This window comes from Aedes albopictus, chromosome 2, assembly GCF_035046485.1.
Source record: "Aedes albopictus strain Foshan chromosome 2, AalbF5, whole genome shotgun sequence".
Classification (NCBI taxonomy): Eukaryota; Metazoa; Arthropoda; class Insecta; order Diptera; family Culicidae; genus Aedes; species Aedes albopictus.
The window spans coordinates 62544827-62564166 of NC_085137.1; the positions used below are offsets into that span (position 1 = coordinate 62544827).

The 19340-nt window shown below is 37.0% G+C and overlaps 2 protein-coding genes across 8 annotated transcripts in view; one reads left to right on the forward strand and one right to left on the reverse strand.

The window, feature by feature from the left end:
* Positions 1-18977, forward strand: part of LOC109418121 (plasmanylethanolamine desaturase 1) — a 60780-nt gene extending 41803 nt beyond the window's left edge. For 6 of the 7 annotated variants that reach the window (XM_029871324.2, XM_029871325.2, XM_062849750.1 and 3 more), the window contains exons 4-7: positions 8803-9014; positions 9102-9320; positions 16424-16593; positions 16661-18976. In XM_029871324.2, the coding sequence (XP_029727184.1) occupies positions 8803-9014; positions 9102-9320; positions 16424-16593; positions 16661-16751 (692 nt within the window). In that variant the 3' untranslated portion in view covers positions 16752-18976. Of the gene's footprint in view, positions 1-8802; positions 9015-9101; positions 9321-14791; positions 15241-15297; positions 15398-15460; positions 15551-15600; positions 15757-16423; positions 16594-16660 lie in introns of those variants that run through there. The other variant, XM_062849751.1, reaches the window with a different exon arrangement.
* Positions 1492-4337, reverse strand: LOC134288936 (uncharacterized). The gene is made up of 2 exons (XM_062854867.1): positions 3770-4337; positions 1492-3539 (listed from the first exon to the last, which is right to left on the reverse strand). The coding sequence occupies exons 1-2, from the start codon at positions 4098-4100 to the stop codon at positions 1723-1725; spliced, it is 2148 nt and encodes a 715-aa protein (XP_062710851.1). The 5' UTR covers positions 4101-4337; the 3' UTR covers positions 1492-1722.
* Positions 18978-19340: the final 363 nt, after the last annotated feature.

A 19340-nucleotide genomic window follows, 5' to 3' on the forward strand; every position in this document is an offset into this window, starting at 1 on the left:
TTGTGGGAATGATTCGATCCTTGATTTTCGGCGTGATAGTCACGTGCTCGAACCATCAACCAGGACCGTTCCTGGTTATGAGATTTATAGAAATATTTGTAGCAGTTTTTTTGACTTCCTAATTTTTTGTTGAGTTTTCGTTACAATTATTTTGGCTCGTAGGACCAACCCCAAAAAAAAACCCGGAAGCCGATACTCACTGGCACTCTGATGGTTATCAGAAACTCATGTTTGGAAGAACCCAGCCCTCCCTTGTCTGTCAGCGACCGATCAAATTTTTTACTGGGGTCGGTTCCACGTCCTTCTGTTTCTGCTCGTAGCCCGGCACCACGTGATAGAAATAGCAGGTTAAGATGACAAAGACCCTAATCGGGTCTTTCTATTCATCCAACATTTACCAATCAGTTCGTTACCATATTAAAACTTTATTTGAAATCTTTTGCTTTTGTATAACAACTTTATTTTCATAAACGAAGTTATGTCGTTATGCTCAAGGTTGCGACCATTCATTTGCAAAGATTTACATTCATTTGCTATTATCTCAGTTCAGAAGCATGCTATCGAAAAACAATGTATGGATGAATTTAACCTTGTAGTTTTATCTGAAAGTTTACCGAATAATATTGGGGTCGCAAACGTATACCAAAGTCGTGAGCGAGCTGTGAAAGCAACTCTCCACGTGGTGAATGTAAATTTCATTCACGCTGTGGAAAGTTGCCTTCACAGCTCGCTCACGACTTTGGTATACGTTTGCGACCCCAATGTTGTTCGGCAAACTTTTAAATAAAACTACAAGGTTAAATTCATCCATACATTGTTTTCCGATACCATGCTTCTGAACTGAGATAATAGCAAATGAATGTAAATCTTTGCAAATGAATGGTCGCATCCTTGGTTATGCTTATTGCCTTTTGCAAATAAGCTTTTGCCACTTTAACTCCCTAGTCTTCTAGTCTACACATGACGGATTTCGCGCCAACTCGAACAAATGTTGGCAGCACCCTCTCAGATTACAACGAAACTTTCTTGGTGTGTAGACCTTGCCCAGATAAGCCACTTTGCATACTCATTTTTCTAATTTTTTTTTCTCGACTGACTTTTGAAAAGGGCTAAACTTTTTTTATGGATTTTTTAAAAATGTTTTTAATCAAAAAATGACTACTCCTACAAAAAAGTGTTGTATGGGTGATTATCACAAAATAAGTCAAATTTTAAGAAAAAATACTGAAAAAAATCCAAAATGAGCCCTACACTGAAAAAAATCATTTATAAAAATTCAAAGTTGATTTAAAAAAAACACCATTTTTGATTTTGATGAAATTTTGTCTCAAAACAGGTAATTATGTTCCCTACCAACCGTCCATACATCACAAGATGGGCACTTTTAAGGAAAAAAAGTTTTTCTAACAAAAACTTTTTCTTGTTTGTTTTTTTTTTCAGTGTATTTTGTTATCAACAATAAAACCAGGGATGGCCATAAAAATCCCAGAATCCAATGAAACTCAATTTTCTAGGAGATTTTGTGTTATTTATTCAATCATTTGGAAGGGTTTTCCTATACATAAAAAACTTCAAAATATTACAAATGTATTTTCTTAGGAAATGTAATGTTTGATCGCAATATGTATTGAAGTGCACTTTTAAATATACAATTATTTATAATTATGAATTTTTCAAATATATATATATGTGTCTTAGAGCCAATTTCAAACATGTTCTTTTCTATTTTTTTCCGATCATACTAAATATTTTTGGTTCATCTTCTGAATTAGAATACCTGTTTGCCTTTACTTTGTCGCCAGGAATAGGCAAAAAACTATGGAATTTCTGAGTGCCTGGTGTTGTTTTGGCGTTATTATATATTTCTTCGAGATCTTCTGACATTTTAATGTACTGTTCAGTGGATACGTAACAGAAATTTAATTTAGTTATATTTTTATCTGTCTGTACAACTGCCCAGTTATATAACTCTCGTGGAGTTGTTATGGTATTTCCATAATCTCGAGCAAGACTTGCTCTCTTTGCCATTCGCTTGAGAGTGCCACCAATAGCATCACATGGACCTTTACCGTGGGACGTTGCAAAAAAATGCCATTCTGCTCTTAATGCATGCTTTGACTGGAATCTACATAGACTAGCAAAGTTCTTCTTATTTTTGTATTGTGATGCTGCCCCATCAGACATAAAATAAATTTTAGAAAAGTTCGTAAATTGTTTCATAAAATCTATCATTTCTGAGATGAACAACTGGACCGCAACTGTATTGTGAGCCATTACTTCCGATATGACAATGAAGCTAACATTTACAAGTTTATTATCTTTCATATAGTAAATTTCAAATGGGTGTATTGTTGCTTGCGAGTTGTTCCAATGATATCCTTGAGCAGCGTTTTGAATTATGAATGAATAGTTTTCAGAGAAATCACAAATCGCAAGAATTTCATCATCCTTTAATGTATCTTTTTTATTTCTGAGAAATGATGATTGTTGTTTATGAATAAAGTCGTGTGTTATAAGTTTGTCAATTTTATCAACAAGATACGGAACAAATTCATCAACGGGTTTAATAATCGTTTCTAAATTACAGCGATCAGTATTCAACCACTGCTGAAATATAATCTCTTCTTTGTCATTTGATTCTAATATCAATGTAAGTTCCTCTTCAATGTGTTCATTACAAGCACACTTTTCACAAGCACGGAAAAAGCAATTATCTGTTCTGGTGGAAATATCGCAAAGCATTTTTTGTATTATTTCATCTTGTGACACAATTCTTATACTGTAGAACATTAAATTTACATTTTCATGAATAGTACATATGCATACATTATGTATACCAGTAGAATCAAGTAAAATACAATGCTTTGGTCGCAACTGTGTAAATACTGTGAAACCAATATTCACAGTTTTGTACATATCTACAAAAATCATATAAGCCTCTTTGAGCGACATCATCAAAAGTCGTTTTTGAACTTGTTGTTTTTTTCCATTTCGAACCTCAGAAACAAAATCATTTGTTCCTGGTATTGGCCTGCTGATATCATTATCATCAAAAAAATCTCTTACTATTTGTTTTGTATCGTCATCAATACCATGCCCCCTTCTTTTTTCGGTGGTACAAAGAATACCCTGTTCATAAACAAGATCCTTCACCTGCCTCGCCATATACATTGGTGCGTTAAACTCTCTTGTGATTTTATTTACCGACCAAGACTTAGGAAGTACAGATAGTATTTTAATCTGTTCGCTTCTGTCAGTTGTAGGGTGATTGAACTTATCCTTTAACTGCATAATTATCTCGTCATACGCCTCCACTTTGCCAACATCCGTTGAATCTATTCCGAAGATATTTTTTCGAACTGCTTTCGTAATCTGCAATGATTTGTTTATGCGATATTCCATACTTCTCATGTTTCTAGATGAGATTGGCGATAAACTCAATGTTTCAGCAATGGTATTAAACTTCTCAATATTATGGGGACCCTGTAGTTGATCTGTTGACGGAATTGACTCCAATGATGGAATAGATGGTACCATATCTGTAAGATAAAAGTTAAGGTTAACAATATAATAATGAATGCAGTGGAAAGTTAATGATAGTTATTTATGCAACGAGTTGCAAAAATGATTTTTTTTCGCACAAGTAGTACATTTATCCAACGAGGCTTGCCGGGTTGGATAAATACGAAGAATACTGAAAAATGTAGTTTTGCAACGAGCTGCAAAATGAGTTATATAAAAGAAGCTAACACGTTGAAGGCTTACTTACCCAGCTCATGTTCGATTTGTTGACCACTCGTTGACGGTTCTGGTTCTGGAACATCATGATGTTGCTGCCCACTAAATGATGGTTGCATAGTTTCGTCGTTTCCATCCGATCGGCGTTTTTTCGTATTCGGGCTTCTGTTGTGACTTATCAATCCACGACATGACTCACAAATACTCATCGATTCGTCGATTTCATGTGTATATCCCATGGAATGAATTTTATCTATCAATCTTAATGACATGCCCCGTAGATTATGACGGTTGCACTTTGGATTGTTTATTTTTGCACTGCACTTGAATTTGTTGAATTTTGATTTATACGATTGATCCATTACTTTTCAGAACTGCCTTTAATAACCAAAGAGAAGTAACACGTTGAATGATACCGATTCATTTTCTTGTTTTGTTCATATTTGCTTTAGGTACAACTCTTGATTTGTTTTTTTTTCGATTAGGTAGTTCGAATCTAATAAATAGCCTTACCTAATATTAGGTAAGAACATGGGGTAGAAACGTTTGCATAGAAATTACAGCGGCACGTATGAAATGCGTGTTCTAATTGTATATTGTTTCATACTTCTAGAGTGCTGCTCCGTGAATATGGGTGCATTGCATTGTCGCATATGACACAATAAGTTTCATTGCATTTTGAGATTACTAGATAACTCTCTCTCTCTCTCTTCTTGGCGTAACGTCCTCATTGGGACAAAGCCTGCTTCTCAGCTTAGTGTTCTATGAGCACTTCCACAGTTATTAACTGAGAGCTTCCTCTGCCAATGACCATTTTGCATGCGTATATCGTGTGGCAGGCACGAAGATACTCTATGCCCAAGGAAGTCAAGGAAATTTCCTTTACGAAAAGATCCTGGACCGACCGGGAATCGAACCCGTCACCCTCAGCATGGTCATGCTGAATACCCGTGCGTTTACCGCCTCGGCTATATGGGCCCCTTACTAGATAACCTTCACTGGTTTAGTTTGTTTTTAAAAAAAAGACACTGAAAAAATAATAATTTGGACATGAAAAAGTTTTTGTTAGAAAAACTTTTTTTCCTTAAAAGTGCCCATCTTGTGATGTATGGACGGTTGGTAGGGAACATAACCTGTCTTGAGACAAAATTTCATCAAAATCAAAAATGGTGTTTTTTTTAAATCAACTTTGAATTTTTAGAAATGATTTTTTTCAGTGTAGGGCTCATTTTGGACTTTTTTCAGTATTTTTTTCTTAAAATTTGACTTATTTTGTGATAATCACCCATACAACACTTTTTTGTAGGAGTAGTCATTTTTTGATTAAAAACATTTTTAAAAAATCCATAACAAAAGTTTAGCCCTTTTCAAAAGTCAGTCCAGATAAATTTTGAAGAAACTAAGTATGCAAAGTGGCTTATCTAGTCTTGGTGTACATACCCAGAAAGTTTCATTGTAATCTGAGAGGGTGCTGCCAACTCCGAATACGATTTGGGCGAAATTCGTCACATACACAGCATCACTTGGAAAATTATAGAATCGACTACTTCTATCTTATTTCTTGTCATTATCAATGCTTGCAGTGAATCAAAGATTCATTACAAATATTGAAGCGGCCAGGCCTACTGTGCAGCGTCATTGACTATTAAGTTATAGAACGGGGACATCTCGTACCAACCGCTCCGTATAGTATGATATATAAAATATAAGCAAAAACGTTGGGAGTGACGTTGCAAAGAAAGTTAGTGTCACTCCTTCTAGGCTCCTCTTCCTGGGATGGGGTATAGGATTTTCCCCTTATGTCCTGGCTCGAAAGCCTAAGTTTAAGCGACATTGCTCGCTCTCTGAAACGAAATAAAAATATGATGATCCCTTCCCCGGTTGTACCAAAAAACAAATTGTAAGCGATTAAATTACGAAACGTTTACAGGACCCACACTATCCACATCAAGACATCTCAAAGAAATTAGAAAGATCTTAAGCTTTCGCTACTTCAACTCCCTAATGAAAAAGTCAGCAATTTCATTATCATATTCTGTGGATGTTTTGATACTGCTTTCGATGTACCCAATGAACAGCTAACAAAGTTAATGTTAATAGGGTTTTTTGCCCTATTCCCGGCACAACATGTAAGCAAAATTATTTAGAACCTAAATTCACAACGAAACGACTGTTTTCAACCACTTCTTCCGTCTGAATCAGATACCTTATTGATTGAACTTGTTGTTAACAGTGATTGTTGTGAAGATTTTCTGCCGGAAAGTTGATTTTGAACGAGTTTACTGCACCTAGTCCAGCACCAATTCTCGGCATCAGTGCCGAACTTCCAGCAAAATCAAATGGAAAATCACTTGGGCACCCATCTTTGTGCTGCCGAAGTGCATCCGTCTGCGAGTAATATTTGTTTTGAGCACTTGTGCGGCTTCAGAGTGAAAGTGTAGCTCATTGACTGTGGATTCCGTTGCGAAAAGGTTGCGGGAGACGATTACCTACGGAAGGGTGTTTGGAAAATATGCGGCAAGTGATATTTTGATTTGTTTTGCTGTGAGGTGCCGGGAATTGACGCGGGTGCCGAAGTAGTTCGAAACCCTATCTTGTACAAACATCTTGAACGAGGTTGAAGCAGTGTCGCGAAGCATCAGCGTACAAGTCACAAAAAAGCTGATAAACACCAAACTTGTATCACCCTGTCTCTGCGGTTTCTGATTCGCTCTCTATACAGTCGCTAACACCAGAAAAGACAGAATCCCATCATAGTCACCCGGTCACCCTTGTTTTGCTACAATCATCCTAACTTGGATACGGCTCATGTGAGTGTCATGACTCTCTCCGTCGCCTCAAGCAGATGCACCCGCAACAGCATGTAAAACTATGCATGTGTATTATCACAAGCACGGTACTACGTCATAAATCCTATTCGTTTTGCATAGCTCAATTTAAACGCACACATTGAGCGCACCACGCAGTTCGCCCTGGCTACGGCAAACGCTCTCACTTCGCCCGTTATGCATCGTTGCTCAGGGAGATTGATTCTCTCGCAACCCGCCTGAAGCATACTCAGCAACTGCTATTGGTGATTTGATGTTGCATGAAGAAGAAGAAGAAGAATGATGGTGTTTTGAAAAAATCCTATCCCTACAACACAGGGGAAGATTTTAAAATGCCTCTATAAAATCTAAAACAAAATCTAATTAAAAACGGTTTGTTGTACGGTGTTAGACTTTGGACGGACTACATATTGAACGTATAAATTTGAATTTAATTTTTTTTTCTTGATAAGGTACTTAATTTGTAGTCCGTTCAAAGTCTAACACCGTACATCAAACCGTTTTTAATTAGATTTTGTTTTAGATTTTATAGAGGCATTTTAAAAACTTCCCCTGTGTTGTAGGGATAGGATTTTTTCAAAACACCATCGTTCTTCTTCTTCTTCTTCATGCAACAACAAATCACCAATCGCAGCAAAGCTGCGAAGGGAGGAACCTACAACATGTTTGTCATTCCAGGCGTGACATGCTAGCTGGTTCGTATCACCTTGGGAAGGGTGACTCTAGAAAGCGGTTCAAGTGATTGTCTCGTGATGGTCGCGATTATTCGCAAGACTGGGTTGAAGTAACGTGTGCGCTGAGCTATTTATAACAATTGTCAACGCAAGTTCAGTAGAAGTGTTAATTTACAAGTAAACATCGAAATAGTTATTGAACAATACCACTAGTTTACAGCATTTTTGAAATCGGTAAGCTGATTTTAATTTTAGTGAATTTAGAAAATTTAGTATCAATAAAACTCTAAAGATGGTTCTGAGATACAAAAAAAGAGTCAACGTAGTTTTTGGACAGTGCCTTTGTGTGAGCTTTTGCAGCACGAGCACGATTTTAAATAATTTTCTTCATATTCGAGATTTTTACATGGTTCAGGTTGATAATTTCTATGAGTTCCCTTTGTAGTGTTTTCGTAACATTCGCTCGATTACACGAGTGCAAAACGCCCTTCGTGAATAACCATTAAATACAAAACCGAGCCAAAGGATTAACTCCAGTGACTGTCTTCCTTGGTTTCCTAAATTGTTCATTGTTCCGCAGTAGGAATGATTAACAGCAGATTGATGATACTCTTGATTGTTATTCGCTCACTCATAACGTACTAATCTCATAATTAGAGAGCCTCACATGCACACCATGTTCACACGATACATATTAGTCGCTTCCACTAGTTGATATCATAGAAGAAAGACGGCGTTTATCGAACGTAGGAATTGAAGAGTTTGCCGCAATGATTCGTTATAGCTCTGGAATTAAAGAGAAAACCTTTGATCTATTTTACCTAATCTTGGATATTCAAATTTGCTTGAAGCGTTAATAGAAATATATTGTGCATGGGATGCTTCAATCAATAAAGCTTCACTTTGTACCAGGATCACCTATTTCTTTCTCAAAACTATTAAAAACAATCGCAGGAAATACGCGGCTTACACTAAACTATAGGGTTCAATCACGCCACAGGTTGTTTCGACACAGTGGCGACAAAGCCGACGACGACGCCACTAGACGCACGGCGGCATACCTAATGGATGGCTCGTGTCGTACTATTGCTGGGATTATGCAAATGTACATTTTGTTATCGATGTTTGGCATGCTGTGCTGGTGACGAAAAGGGCGCCATTACTTTGCTATAATTATCTGACCAGAGCTGACCACGAATGGTTGTTGCCTAATGAAATTCTTAGGAGGACCAAAATAAACAAGCAGAGATCTATTTTTAAACTGCTATTTTTCAAGTTTGCTGATTTAGATTCATGGAGTTAAAGCACAATATTTGGTTTGATTTATTTATATTGAGAATTAAATAGCACATCTAAAATTTAAGAAGTTTATTTCAAAAAAACTCTTAAAATTACAAAATTTTCTAATTGAATTTGGTTTAGTCAAACAATTTGCATTGCTAATGCAAATATTATGTTACACACATCATGATTTATTGGACTGATTTGCTAGCTGGTGTCTAAGTTAGCACAAATGAATAGTAGATGTTCGAATAATACAATAATTTTTCTTCAATTTACAGGTAAACGTACTCAGGAAATTATCTGCATCTACATCTGCATCACGCTCATAGTCATCAACCTGTTTCTCATTCTCAAACACTTCCGGCTGGAGCGGATAAGCAAAGTAGTGGTGGCGGCACTGTTTGGAATTTTGACTGCGGATTTCGGCTCCGGTCTGGTTCACTGGGGTGCCGACACGTGGGGTTCGGTGGAACTGCCAATATTGGGAAAAGTAAGTACCATCCTGTGATCGTTGGGCGTAAAGCCTCATACTCAGCGTGAGTGAGAATTTACCGATTATTGAAATTCCATTTTGCAGAATTTTTTGCGACCATTCCGAGAGCATCATATCGATCCGACCTCAATCACGCGGCACGATTTCATCGAAACTAATGGGGATAACTTCATGGTGGCGGTGCCGATTCTCGCTAAGCTGGCGTGGAATTTCTTCACCCGAAGCAACTCGGAAATTCAGCAGGAGTACGCACTCAGTGCCTATCTGTTTCTGTGTTCTATCTTCATCGCCATGACAAATCAGGTGAGGTGAATTTTTAATAATGGTATGATTTAGTATTGGCGGTTCGGGGGTAGCAATGAACGTATGTATTTCAATCAACAGACCGTTAGCAACGGTGTTTTCTAATTCATGTTTTAGACAGCTTCAAAGTTGGGGGTTCTTTATAGCTGAACAGTATCGGACAAAGCAAGAAGACCAGTAGTCAATTTTTATTCAAAATGTTGCTAGAGGAGCGGACCTGGTGTGGTGGTTAGAGCACAAGACTATCACGCCGAGGACCTGGGATCGAATCCCACTCCCGACATACTCACAAAATGTGGGTTCTTCCTTCGGAAGGGAAGTAAAGCGTGGATCCCGAGATGAACTAGCCTAGGGTTAAAAATCTCGGTAATACAGACAAAAAAAATGTTGCTTTTGACTATATAATGCTTAATTGAACCGATTAGGCTGAATTTTTAATATAGGTCGTGTATTTATGAGAAAAATGTTGCATTTTAATGAATATTGCTGCAAAACTAATTGTTGAGTTTTCAGCAATGTTTTGCTCTAATCCAGAATAGCCTTGTTCCCTATTAGTACAAAATGCTTTAGGGTTTAGGGTGTTAAGACCTATATATTCTCTCATGCTTAGATATCGCGGAAATATGGATGTTGTTAGTAGAAAGGTAAAATCCAAAGATTACGTTTAGCCACCGTTGAGGTATAAAATATATACCGTAAAATGGGGTGCTAAGAACTCATGGGGTATTAAGGGACTCATGTTCACATTCTACTTTGAAAAATCGCCAAACCGTATAAAAATAGATTTACCACAGATAACAGACGTTTATGCTCATATTGGCAATGTGTGTAAAAATGCTCAACAGCCATTTTGAATGTAACGAGCAGCTGAAACTCATGTGGCAATCATTTAGAGATGGCGCAGTGATCGATAGTCAGTGATCGCTTTCAAGATTGCATGCACTACGCAATTTTACATTCAAGATTGTATTCGATCTTGAATGAAAGTGGAACTTTGAACTATTCTTGCATTCAAGTTAGATGTAATGCCGCAATCAGTTGAGTAGATGGCGGTAGTGAGCCAACGTATATCGTTTTGAACATTTACACAGGATTTTGCGAAAAATTTGTACTAGCATAAACATCTGTTATCTGTGGATTTACTAATTTCAAATTCGTTTTAAATGTGTGTTCGAAATAAAGGCTTACTATAAGGATAACCACTCATCAAAATACGACTTCAACTGGACACTAGACATCAAAAACAGAACGGCATTGCTTTTTCTCAATTTCGCTAGCATTGAAACATTCATTTGTAAGGTCAAAAATATTATAAGGAAAAATATGTGAGAAATCTATGGTGTTCTACAACTCGTTTCATACGAAAGTAGGGTAAAATGTTTGATGGTGTTAAGGTGGTTTTTGAACATCGACAAATTTTGTGAAAAAGTCTAGTTTCAAAAACTGATGGGGTGTTAAGCGATGAAATTTCTCATATAACTTTGTTATTTGTATCATGAAGTTGTGATGTGATTGATTCATTTTATAACTGTAACTATTCTGAATGATGTACATATTACGGGTTTTAATTTTGCGATATAAACATCCCAACAGTTGTTATTGATGATAAATTCAACTAATACAATATAGATCTTTAAAAATAAGTGTTAGATAATTAGAAAATTGGTCAAATGTTACAGGCGTTTTTCTTTAGAAAATCATAGTTTATTGAAAAGGTGTTATTACGGGTTCGGGCAAACATAAAAAAAAATATCTTTTACCAGCATTCAAAAGAAGAAGTATTGTTATAAAACATATAAAAAAGGGGTATTAGTTTTGTAACTTTAGAAAAAATAGTAAATGTCCATTTTTTTTCTAGAAAACCATCAATATTTTAAGAACGGAATGACGTAGCAACATTCTCCGCGCACGAAAATGTGTCTTTTTGAAAGCTCTAAGAATTACTTCTTTGACTACTTGAAAAGTGTTGTGTGAAAAGTGAATTCCTTCTGAAACTTCTCCCTATCATTTCTCAACGAACTCTGGAATTATTGCAGGAACGCATTTAATGATTTTAGCAAGAATTCTTCCAAAGATGCCACAAAAAATCTTTTAGAATTTCGTTCAGCATTTTTTTTGATATTTTTACAGGAATTTCTTTAGAAATTTCTCCAGAAATTCATCCAGATATTCCTCCCGGCGTTTCTCCTGTTTCAAGTTCAAATTCAATTCCTACAGAAATTCCTTATCATATTGTAAGGGATTTCCTTTAGCGATTCCTTCAGGGATTTCATCCAACATAGCATAGCGAAGGCGATTGTTCACATCGTGGGTGGCTATATAATGCTCAGCTTCATATGTTATGAAAAATCTAACACGTAGTGTCGTTAAAATAACGTTTGGGATTAACGCCTTTTCTACCTGTTAGCTAGGCAAGAGTAGGAATGTTAGTTTAATATCTATTTGAGAAGATATAGGGCACCCAAATTATTTATTTCAAGGATTTCTCCAGAAAATTTTCTGAGGTTTACTTCAGAAATTCCTAAAGAGTGTCATTCAAAAATCTCTTCAGGGATTTTTTGAAGATAGTCCTCCAGGACTTTTTCCTTGGATTGCTCCAAAAAATTTTCATAAAATTTTTCTAGGAATTCCTCTAGAGCTATCTCAAGAAGTTTCTCCAGGTGCACCTCAGAGGTTCGTGTAACTCTTCCAAAGATTACTTCAGACTTCGGGATGAACCTGCCTACGGCAGAAAACCCCTAAATAAAAAAGAAAAAAAAAAGATTACTTCAGAAATTGCTCTATAAAATTAAGTTCAGTAATCTCTTCTGGAAATTAAATAAAATCTTGGAATTTCAAGAGATATCTCCAGAAATTTCTTTTAGCAATCTTTGAAAAATATCTCCGGAATATTTTGTTCAATTTCATGAAATACATACTCTGTAAAATCCGTGATGGAATATCTATCCCTGGAGGAATCTCTGAAGTAATCCCTGGAGATTTTTCTAAAGGAACCGCAGTCTCGGAGATGAACCAGCCATCGGCTGAAAGTCTCGATAATAAAGATAATAATAATAATAAGAAACCGCAGTAGAAGTACCAAAAAGAAACCTTCTAGCATTTTCTCCAGGGATTCCTGGAGAAGCTCTGGAAGAATTTCCGAAATAATTTTCTTGGCCGCTCCCTTATTTCGCATTGAAAACGCTCTATCGGTACACTTGGAACTGTTCTTAACAAATTGAATTAGCCGAAGATCAACACAAAATAGTGAAATCAGCGTTAACACCTTAATTAAGGTAGAGGCGTGGACCTGGTGTGATGGATAAAGCATGTGATTATCACAACGAGGACCTGGGATCGAATTCCGCTCCAGACATATTCACACAACGTGAGTTCTTTTTTTCGGAAGGAAAAAGGAAGGGAAAAGGAAGAGAAGGGCTAAAAACCTCATTAACACAGATACAATTAAATCGTTTGAATAACATTACCTATTTAAATGGCACTCCAACTGCTACCGCGTACCGTGAATGTAAGGAGGAAATGATGTGCAGGTTAAAGCACGTGACCATCAGGCTTAGGACCTGGGATCAAATCCCACTCCCGACGCGTACTCATACAATGTGAGCTCTTAGGATTTTATGACACATCCAAGCATTTAGAAGTTATTTCGCAAAAAAAAAAAACGCACCGAAAGAACCAAGGCGCTGTGGCCTCGGACGATATGATCCGGCCCCATTTAAAGGTCCCCAAAAAGTTTCTTGAGTATAACTCATCGTATCTACATGCATAACATGTTACCTCTAGCTGGATTGTGGTTAAGGTTTATGCTCACTTAGGCTCAAAGTGCTTCAAGTCTCATGCAACTTTGTGCTGTCAAGTGGTAAGTTAAATGTTTGCTTGAGGATCACCAAGAAATTCCTTTAGTATTGGTAATCGGAACTTCAATTGTAGCTAGTATAAACATTCCTTAAGCTTTTCTGAAATCCTCTAAATTTACTTGAAAGTCCCCTTAAACTCCCGGGAACCCATGTGAAATGGACCCCTCTGAGACTACTTAGCAATCCTTCGAAGTCTTATTCAACACCTTGCAAGCTCCCTGCAAGCTCTCTTGAAAGTTGTCGCTCGGACATCGATGAAGCTGGTTTGATAACTTTACACGGCGACGGAAGATAATCTAGGATAGCTGTTTGTAGGTGGATTTCAAAATAGTGATCGCTTGGATGTTCTGACATTCCGAATGATTTCGGGTAGCTGTTCGATTTGCAAGACCATCCCTCAAAAACTGTTTTGGATATTACTTATGTTTGTTGGGGGCTTCGATTCATCGTGTGAATTTGCATTTCAATTAATGTTATATATCACCTTTCATAATCATGTATTTTCTACGGTGACCCGGTTGGATAACATCGCTGATTGAATGGTGTTATGAAATTACTGTTTATTTACACCTGGAAAATTCTCAGGTGGTGTAACTGTGAGAAGCGATGATTATTGCAAGCTTTAATTGAGTACCGGTAGTGTTCAGTTACAACAATTAAATCAATTTCCATTCATTCAACGATTTGTTTGATACAGTAACGTCCAAAAGCTTATTGTCATAGTGTTAGATATTTGAAGTGATTTCAAGTTAGTTTTTTTCAATTTGAAAAACTGATTAACCTGTGTCCAATCAATTATTTTTATTGTCATAGACATTTCATTGAATTTAGGGTTTTAATCCACAACGCTTAAAAGTGTAAGAAAAAATTGGATTCGAATTACATCTGCACTGCACTGTAACAGGTGAAAAGATTTGAAATTTACGACCAAGTAAACTTGCTGCAGCTTGCTACAAGTTCCCATGCGATTGCTAACAATTTACTTGTACAAAATTGAAATGTTGCAATATTGTGTATGGTATCTCTTTGCCACATAAAATCAGTTGCCACTTGTGACTTTGCATCCAACAGAGCAAACATGAAAGCAATTGAGTTACACCATCAAAGCATAGGTATTCTCAAGATCAGCGCCATTCCTGTCGGCGTGTCCCTTTGGAACCCTGACCAACTTTTCACTTTCGGATCCTACGCGATCATGGCGCAGATGGTCATATACTTCTGGTGCAACTTTTGGACAGTTCACAAATACCGCCATGATATGATCCACGTCATGGAGGTGCTGAACTGTGCGGGCATCGCGTTTCAGCTATCGGTGAAATTTTTCATTGCAGTGCATAACAAAGGCAGAATCCGTGGAATGTTGAAGACCGTTGAAGATGAGCTAGGGTATCGCGCTACTTGGGCGGTGGTTTTCTTCGTCTGTTATTTTCGTCTGTTTTCCACTGTAACTCGGTCAATTTTGAACCGATTGGCTTGAAATTTTGTACACGGGTAGATACTATACCTATCTCACCGCATTCTAAGAATTGTGTCAATTGGTTCAAGATTGACTGAGTTATAGTGGAAAACAGACGAATATAGAAGCCACCGCCCAAGTAGCGCGATTCCCTATATGCACGTTATTCCGACCGATCGAGTCGTGAGGGAGAAGTTGTGCTTATGTTTGCGGAAAAGTACAACATTATTCTTAAAATTCTTACTTTGTTGTATTGTTCGACTCTACCGGTGTTCGCACTATATCCGTTGTACATCTACTATACGGAAGGAGAACTTATTCCATTGTTTATGTTCGAAGTTTCGTACATCGATTGGCACACCACGTGGGGTTACTTGTTGACAAATGTTGTTCAAGTGGTGACTTATGTGATGGGAATCTGCGGAATGATTTTGGCAGATGGACTTTTGGTTATGCTGGCTACGCATGGACTGGCGTATATGGATGTATTCATGATCCATTTGGAAGACTTGGCAACCGTACTGCAGTCGGAGAATGCTGTCGAGAATGAAGTGGAGATAAGCAAGTTATGGAGAGCGTGTCTTACAGAGCATCAAACGATTATAGAGTATATTGTTTACATAGGTGAATATGTTGGACTAAATTAACATTTCAACTGTTACAGATTCTTTGACGATATTGAAAGTGTCAACGGTGGAATGAGTTTAATCCTTGTGTTCACGGGAGTATTTGCAATTTGCGATAATCTTGTTCTCTGTGCTCTGGTTTGTGAGAATTTATATATCTGCATAAGCAAGAGTGTTCAATAGTCATTGTTGTTTTTACAGACGGATTGGTACGCTTCTTATCTGTTTTTGATGGTTTGTTTCGTCCAATTGACTATCTATTTCACGCTTGGAAATGCTGTTGAATTAAAGGTATTAATCACTGACTTTTTGTGCGAAATATATAAAATATTTCATTTCAGAGTGACGCATTGGATGTTGGCGTTGTGAATTTTCCGTGGCATTTGCTTAAAATTGATCACCAAAAAGAATACCTACTTTTAACATGCCGTCTTAGGAAACCGATCATTTTGACTGTGTATGGTTTTTCAGATCTCAATATGGAAACCTATATGTCGGTTCGTATCGTTGAGTACTGAATAATTGAGCTGAATGAAAAATACATGTTTATTTCAGATTCTAAAAGCATTATATCAGTTTGCGATGATGATCTTAAACTTTTTGGCATGAACTACGAGGAGTTACGCATACTTGTTCTCTATCTTTATCTTTATCGTTATCAGATCTAAAACGGGATTCTATTGTGCGAGGAAAGTTGTTCATGTATAAACATGCCTAGTAGAAAATAAAAAGAAAACAAAACATATCTTATTCAAATTCTGGCGTATCCGAAAACATATACATTAGTTAGCATTTTTTAGGATTTTTAGGATTAGAGGCATTATATCAAATTGAAAGTCAAACGTTGAATGACGAAACATCATTTTCCGTTGATGTAAATCTTGGTAATTGCGCATGATGGCCACTGGCAGAGCCTTTATAGTATGGTATTGTCGGGCTTCAAAGATCTCCGCATATCGTTCTGATTCACAGTCTGTTTTTGCGCTGTAGTCTTATGACTTTTTGTTGTACCGCACTCAGCCAGGCCTTTCTTCATAAAGTACTTGTTGCGTTGATCTTGCTAATCTGTGTCTCTCATCTCTATAGAGATGATGGAGTAGTTGGTTCATTGTTTGACACAAAATTTACTTACATTTAATCCGATAACTTTTTTCGATGTTTCAGATTCACAAATGGTCACACACCTACTGGGGTCTCCCGAAGTGGGTGCTGTTCCTGCAGAATCATCACATCATTCTGCCGAGGCGACATCATCGTATCCATCACGTAGCACCACATGAAACATATTTTTGCATCACCACGGGATGGCTCAATTGGCCACTGGAGAAGATAAAGTGGGTTACTCTCGTGAAACAGTTTATGACGCTTCATTAGTAATACTTGTTTTCACTTTTATTTCAGATTTTGGTCCACTTTGGAAGCCGTCATCGAGGTCTGCACTGGCCACAAACCACGGGCAGACGATATGAAATGGGCCCAGAAGCGTACATGATCGTATACGAGTTGGCTGCTGCTGCTGCAACATCACATTCCATTGCTGACCGCGTGTGTTCGTTAGTGAACGCTTCTCATTTCGGAATGCTGAGTTGGATTTTTTCATCACCTTATTTCATTCATGCGTTTAGTAGACTTTGCATGCACCATTTTGCAGATTTTATACAAATGCGAGTAGGAAGGAGCGTAGGAAAATAGCCATGATGATAGAACAACGAAATTTTGATAAATTTTACCTGTAGGATTTAATCAAAAGCAGTCTAGTCAAAAGAAAATCGTTGTAAAAGAGGGGCATGTCGCTGGAAATATATGTAAACGTGTAGCGCATTTTAAAAGCTTCACATCAACAGATACTCAAACCTAAGTAAAAAATGTTCATATACAAACATGGTTGGGATGAACAAGAAGACAAAAATAACAGGCTTTACCTCATGGATTAATTGCGGTGGACTCATGAATTCTATTGCCTATTACAATTGTTGATACTTATTTTAGGTCTGCAAGAAGTCTATGACTATGTTTAGGCTAACATAAGGAGTAGAGCTTGCTGGTATAGTTGTTCCGCACTATATATTGAGGAACACGCTAGCCTTAGTGCAATTATTGAGTTTCGAGTTCTATTTATAGTTGGTCACCCTAATCACATGACCTAGCTATTTTGCTTATGCGATATGAATGAAAGAACCAAAGCTTATTTATGCCTTACGAACGATAACTCATGGAACTAAAAATGAACACAAATGATAGAGAAAATGCACACAGAAATTTGCCGAACCTGGGTCATGCGTCCCCATTATGACTCATTGTTTTACACGATACCTATTGCAATAGAGTTGAAGAGCACTAGCTTAGGGCACTGTTGAACTGTGAAACCCAAGAAAGGAGTGTAGTGTTGAGAGAAATACAATTGTTTAATATTAATTGCTAAGGCGTAAACACACTGCGGCAGCACCATAACTAGATGCTTGTATATTTGGTACAAAATCCTCGCTCCAGGTTTGCAATGCTGTGGTGCTGGTCAAGAAACAAGCTGCAAGGAACTTCTTCGATGAGTGGCAGATGTTGAGAGGATTATTAAATAATTTATGTTTTCTTGAACCGAATATCATGACATGAGCCTTGGGCGTTTATGGTGGCACCATCCCATCCCAGAAGAACAACTGCCGGAAAACTTATTTCTTTCGTCTTGGTTCATGCTCGTTTAGGGCAGCAAAGAGGCTTGCTGTTTGAGTGGTCATTTGTTGCACATTTTGCTCAGATTCTTCTGTGGATGCGGTGGTTGTTTGCTTCGAAGGAAAAGAATTTTATTCGTTCAACCGTTCAAATGGGGATGCATCAAGCGCTTGAATAATTCATCTGGATTCTGGAGAAACAAATTGTACATTGAGATTGACTACCCAAACATTTCAGAAGGCGATCACATCTAAGCACCGCATTCTTTTGTATTAAATATTGTATAAGTCTCGAGAATAGCAGAGTACATAGGAAGCATTGCACGTGCTTAAATAGTTTTTATCATTGAACGTATTTTTTCGCTCTTTGATTATTTAACAAAGTTTTATTCTTTTCAAAGACTCACATTAAACGACCAAGAACATCACTTTATTAGTAAGAAAAAAAAATGACACAAAACTAAGTGTTCACATGCAGCATTAAGTTATCCAACTTATAATAATAGGCATTTACAAACTAAACGAATTAAAAATGCAGATATACAAAAGGCAATTTTAAACGCATGTGCATGTTCAAACGGAATCGTACAATCGTAAATTATTAAACCCACAAACTTCACATAAGTAATTGCTTTTTCTCAAGTAACAAGCTTTAGCATAAAGTACAACGAACCCGAACAAAAGAACCAAACCAGAAAAGAGGATATATTTTTGTCGTCGATATTTTACTGCTAGAATAGACTGCGGCTGCCATGTTGGTAAATTCTGTACATAGTAGAAAACAAAACAAACTATTTATTTTTTTTGCAGTTTTGGCACATGAAATGTACAATAAGGCAGCAAATAATCTGCGATTTTACAAGTTTATAAGCAAATCCAACGTCGTACAACGAAGGTTGCATTAGTTATGAAGGTGAATGTAACTTAATGGCTTGTTGCGATTGAATGGCAATTTTGCTTCAGAATTCTAGAAATGCAGCAAAAGAATGATTAAGCAGCAAACTTTGTTTAATTACACGATGCATAAAATGAACAAATAAAATGTTTTCTTACGTTTGATGACAATATCCTTTTAATTAAGTGCTTGATTGTATGTTTTTTATTGCGTTGGAACAAAAAAAATATTGCTATTAAAAAAAACGTGTAGTTCTTTTGTATCTTCTTTTTGGCATAATGTTCAATCTGGGATAGAACCTGATTCTCAATTTTTGTGAGCACTTTCATCCACTGTTATTAACAATGTAAGGTTTTTGTGACAATTGGCCTGTTTGATTTCGTATATCATGTGATAAGCACGAACTGCTATAAGTTCAAGAAAGTGAAGGCCATTTATCTCACGAAAAGATCCTACTCCAACGTGGAAAGTTAAACAATAGTCCTGTTAAATGTAGTAGCTTGAACATGGTCGAAGTTGC

Bases quoted from the DNA above. Each gene is read 5' to 3' on its own strand.
- LOC134288936 (XM_062854867.1), bottom strand. From the start codon at position 4,100: ATGGATCAATCGTATAAATCAAAATTCAACAAATTCAAGTGCAGTGCA. The intron at 3,540-3,769 runs GTAAGTAAGCCT...TTTATCTTACAG, and splicing joins ACAAATCGAACATGAGCTGG to ATATGGTACCATCTATTCCA.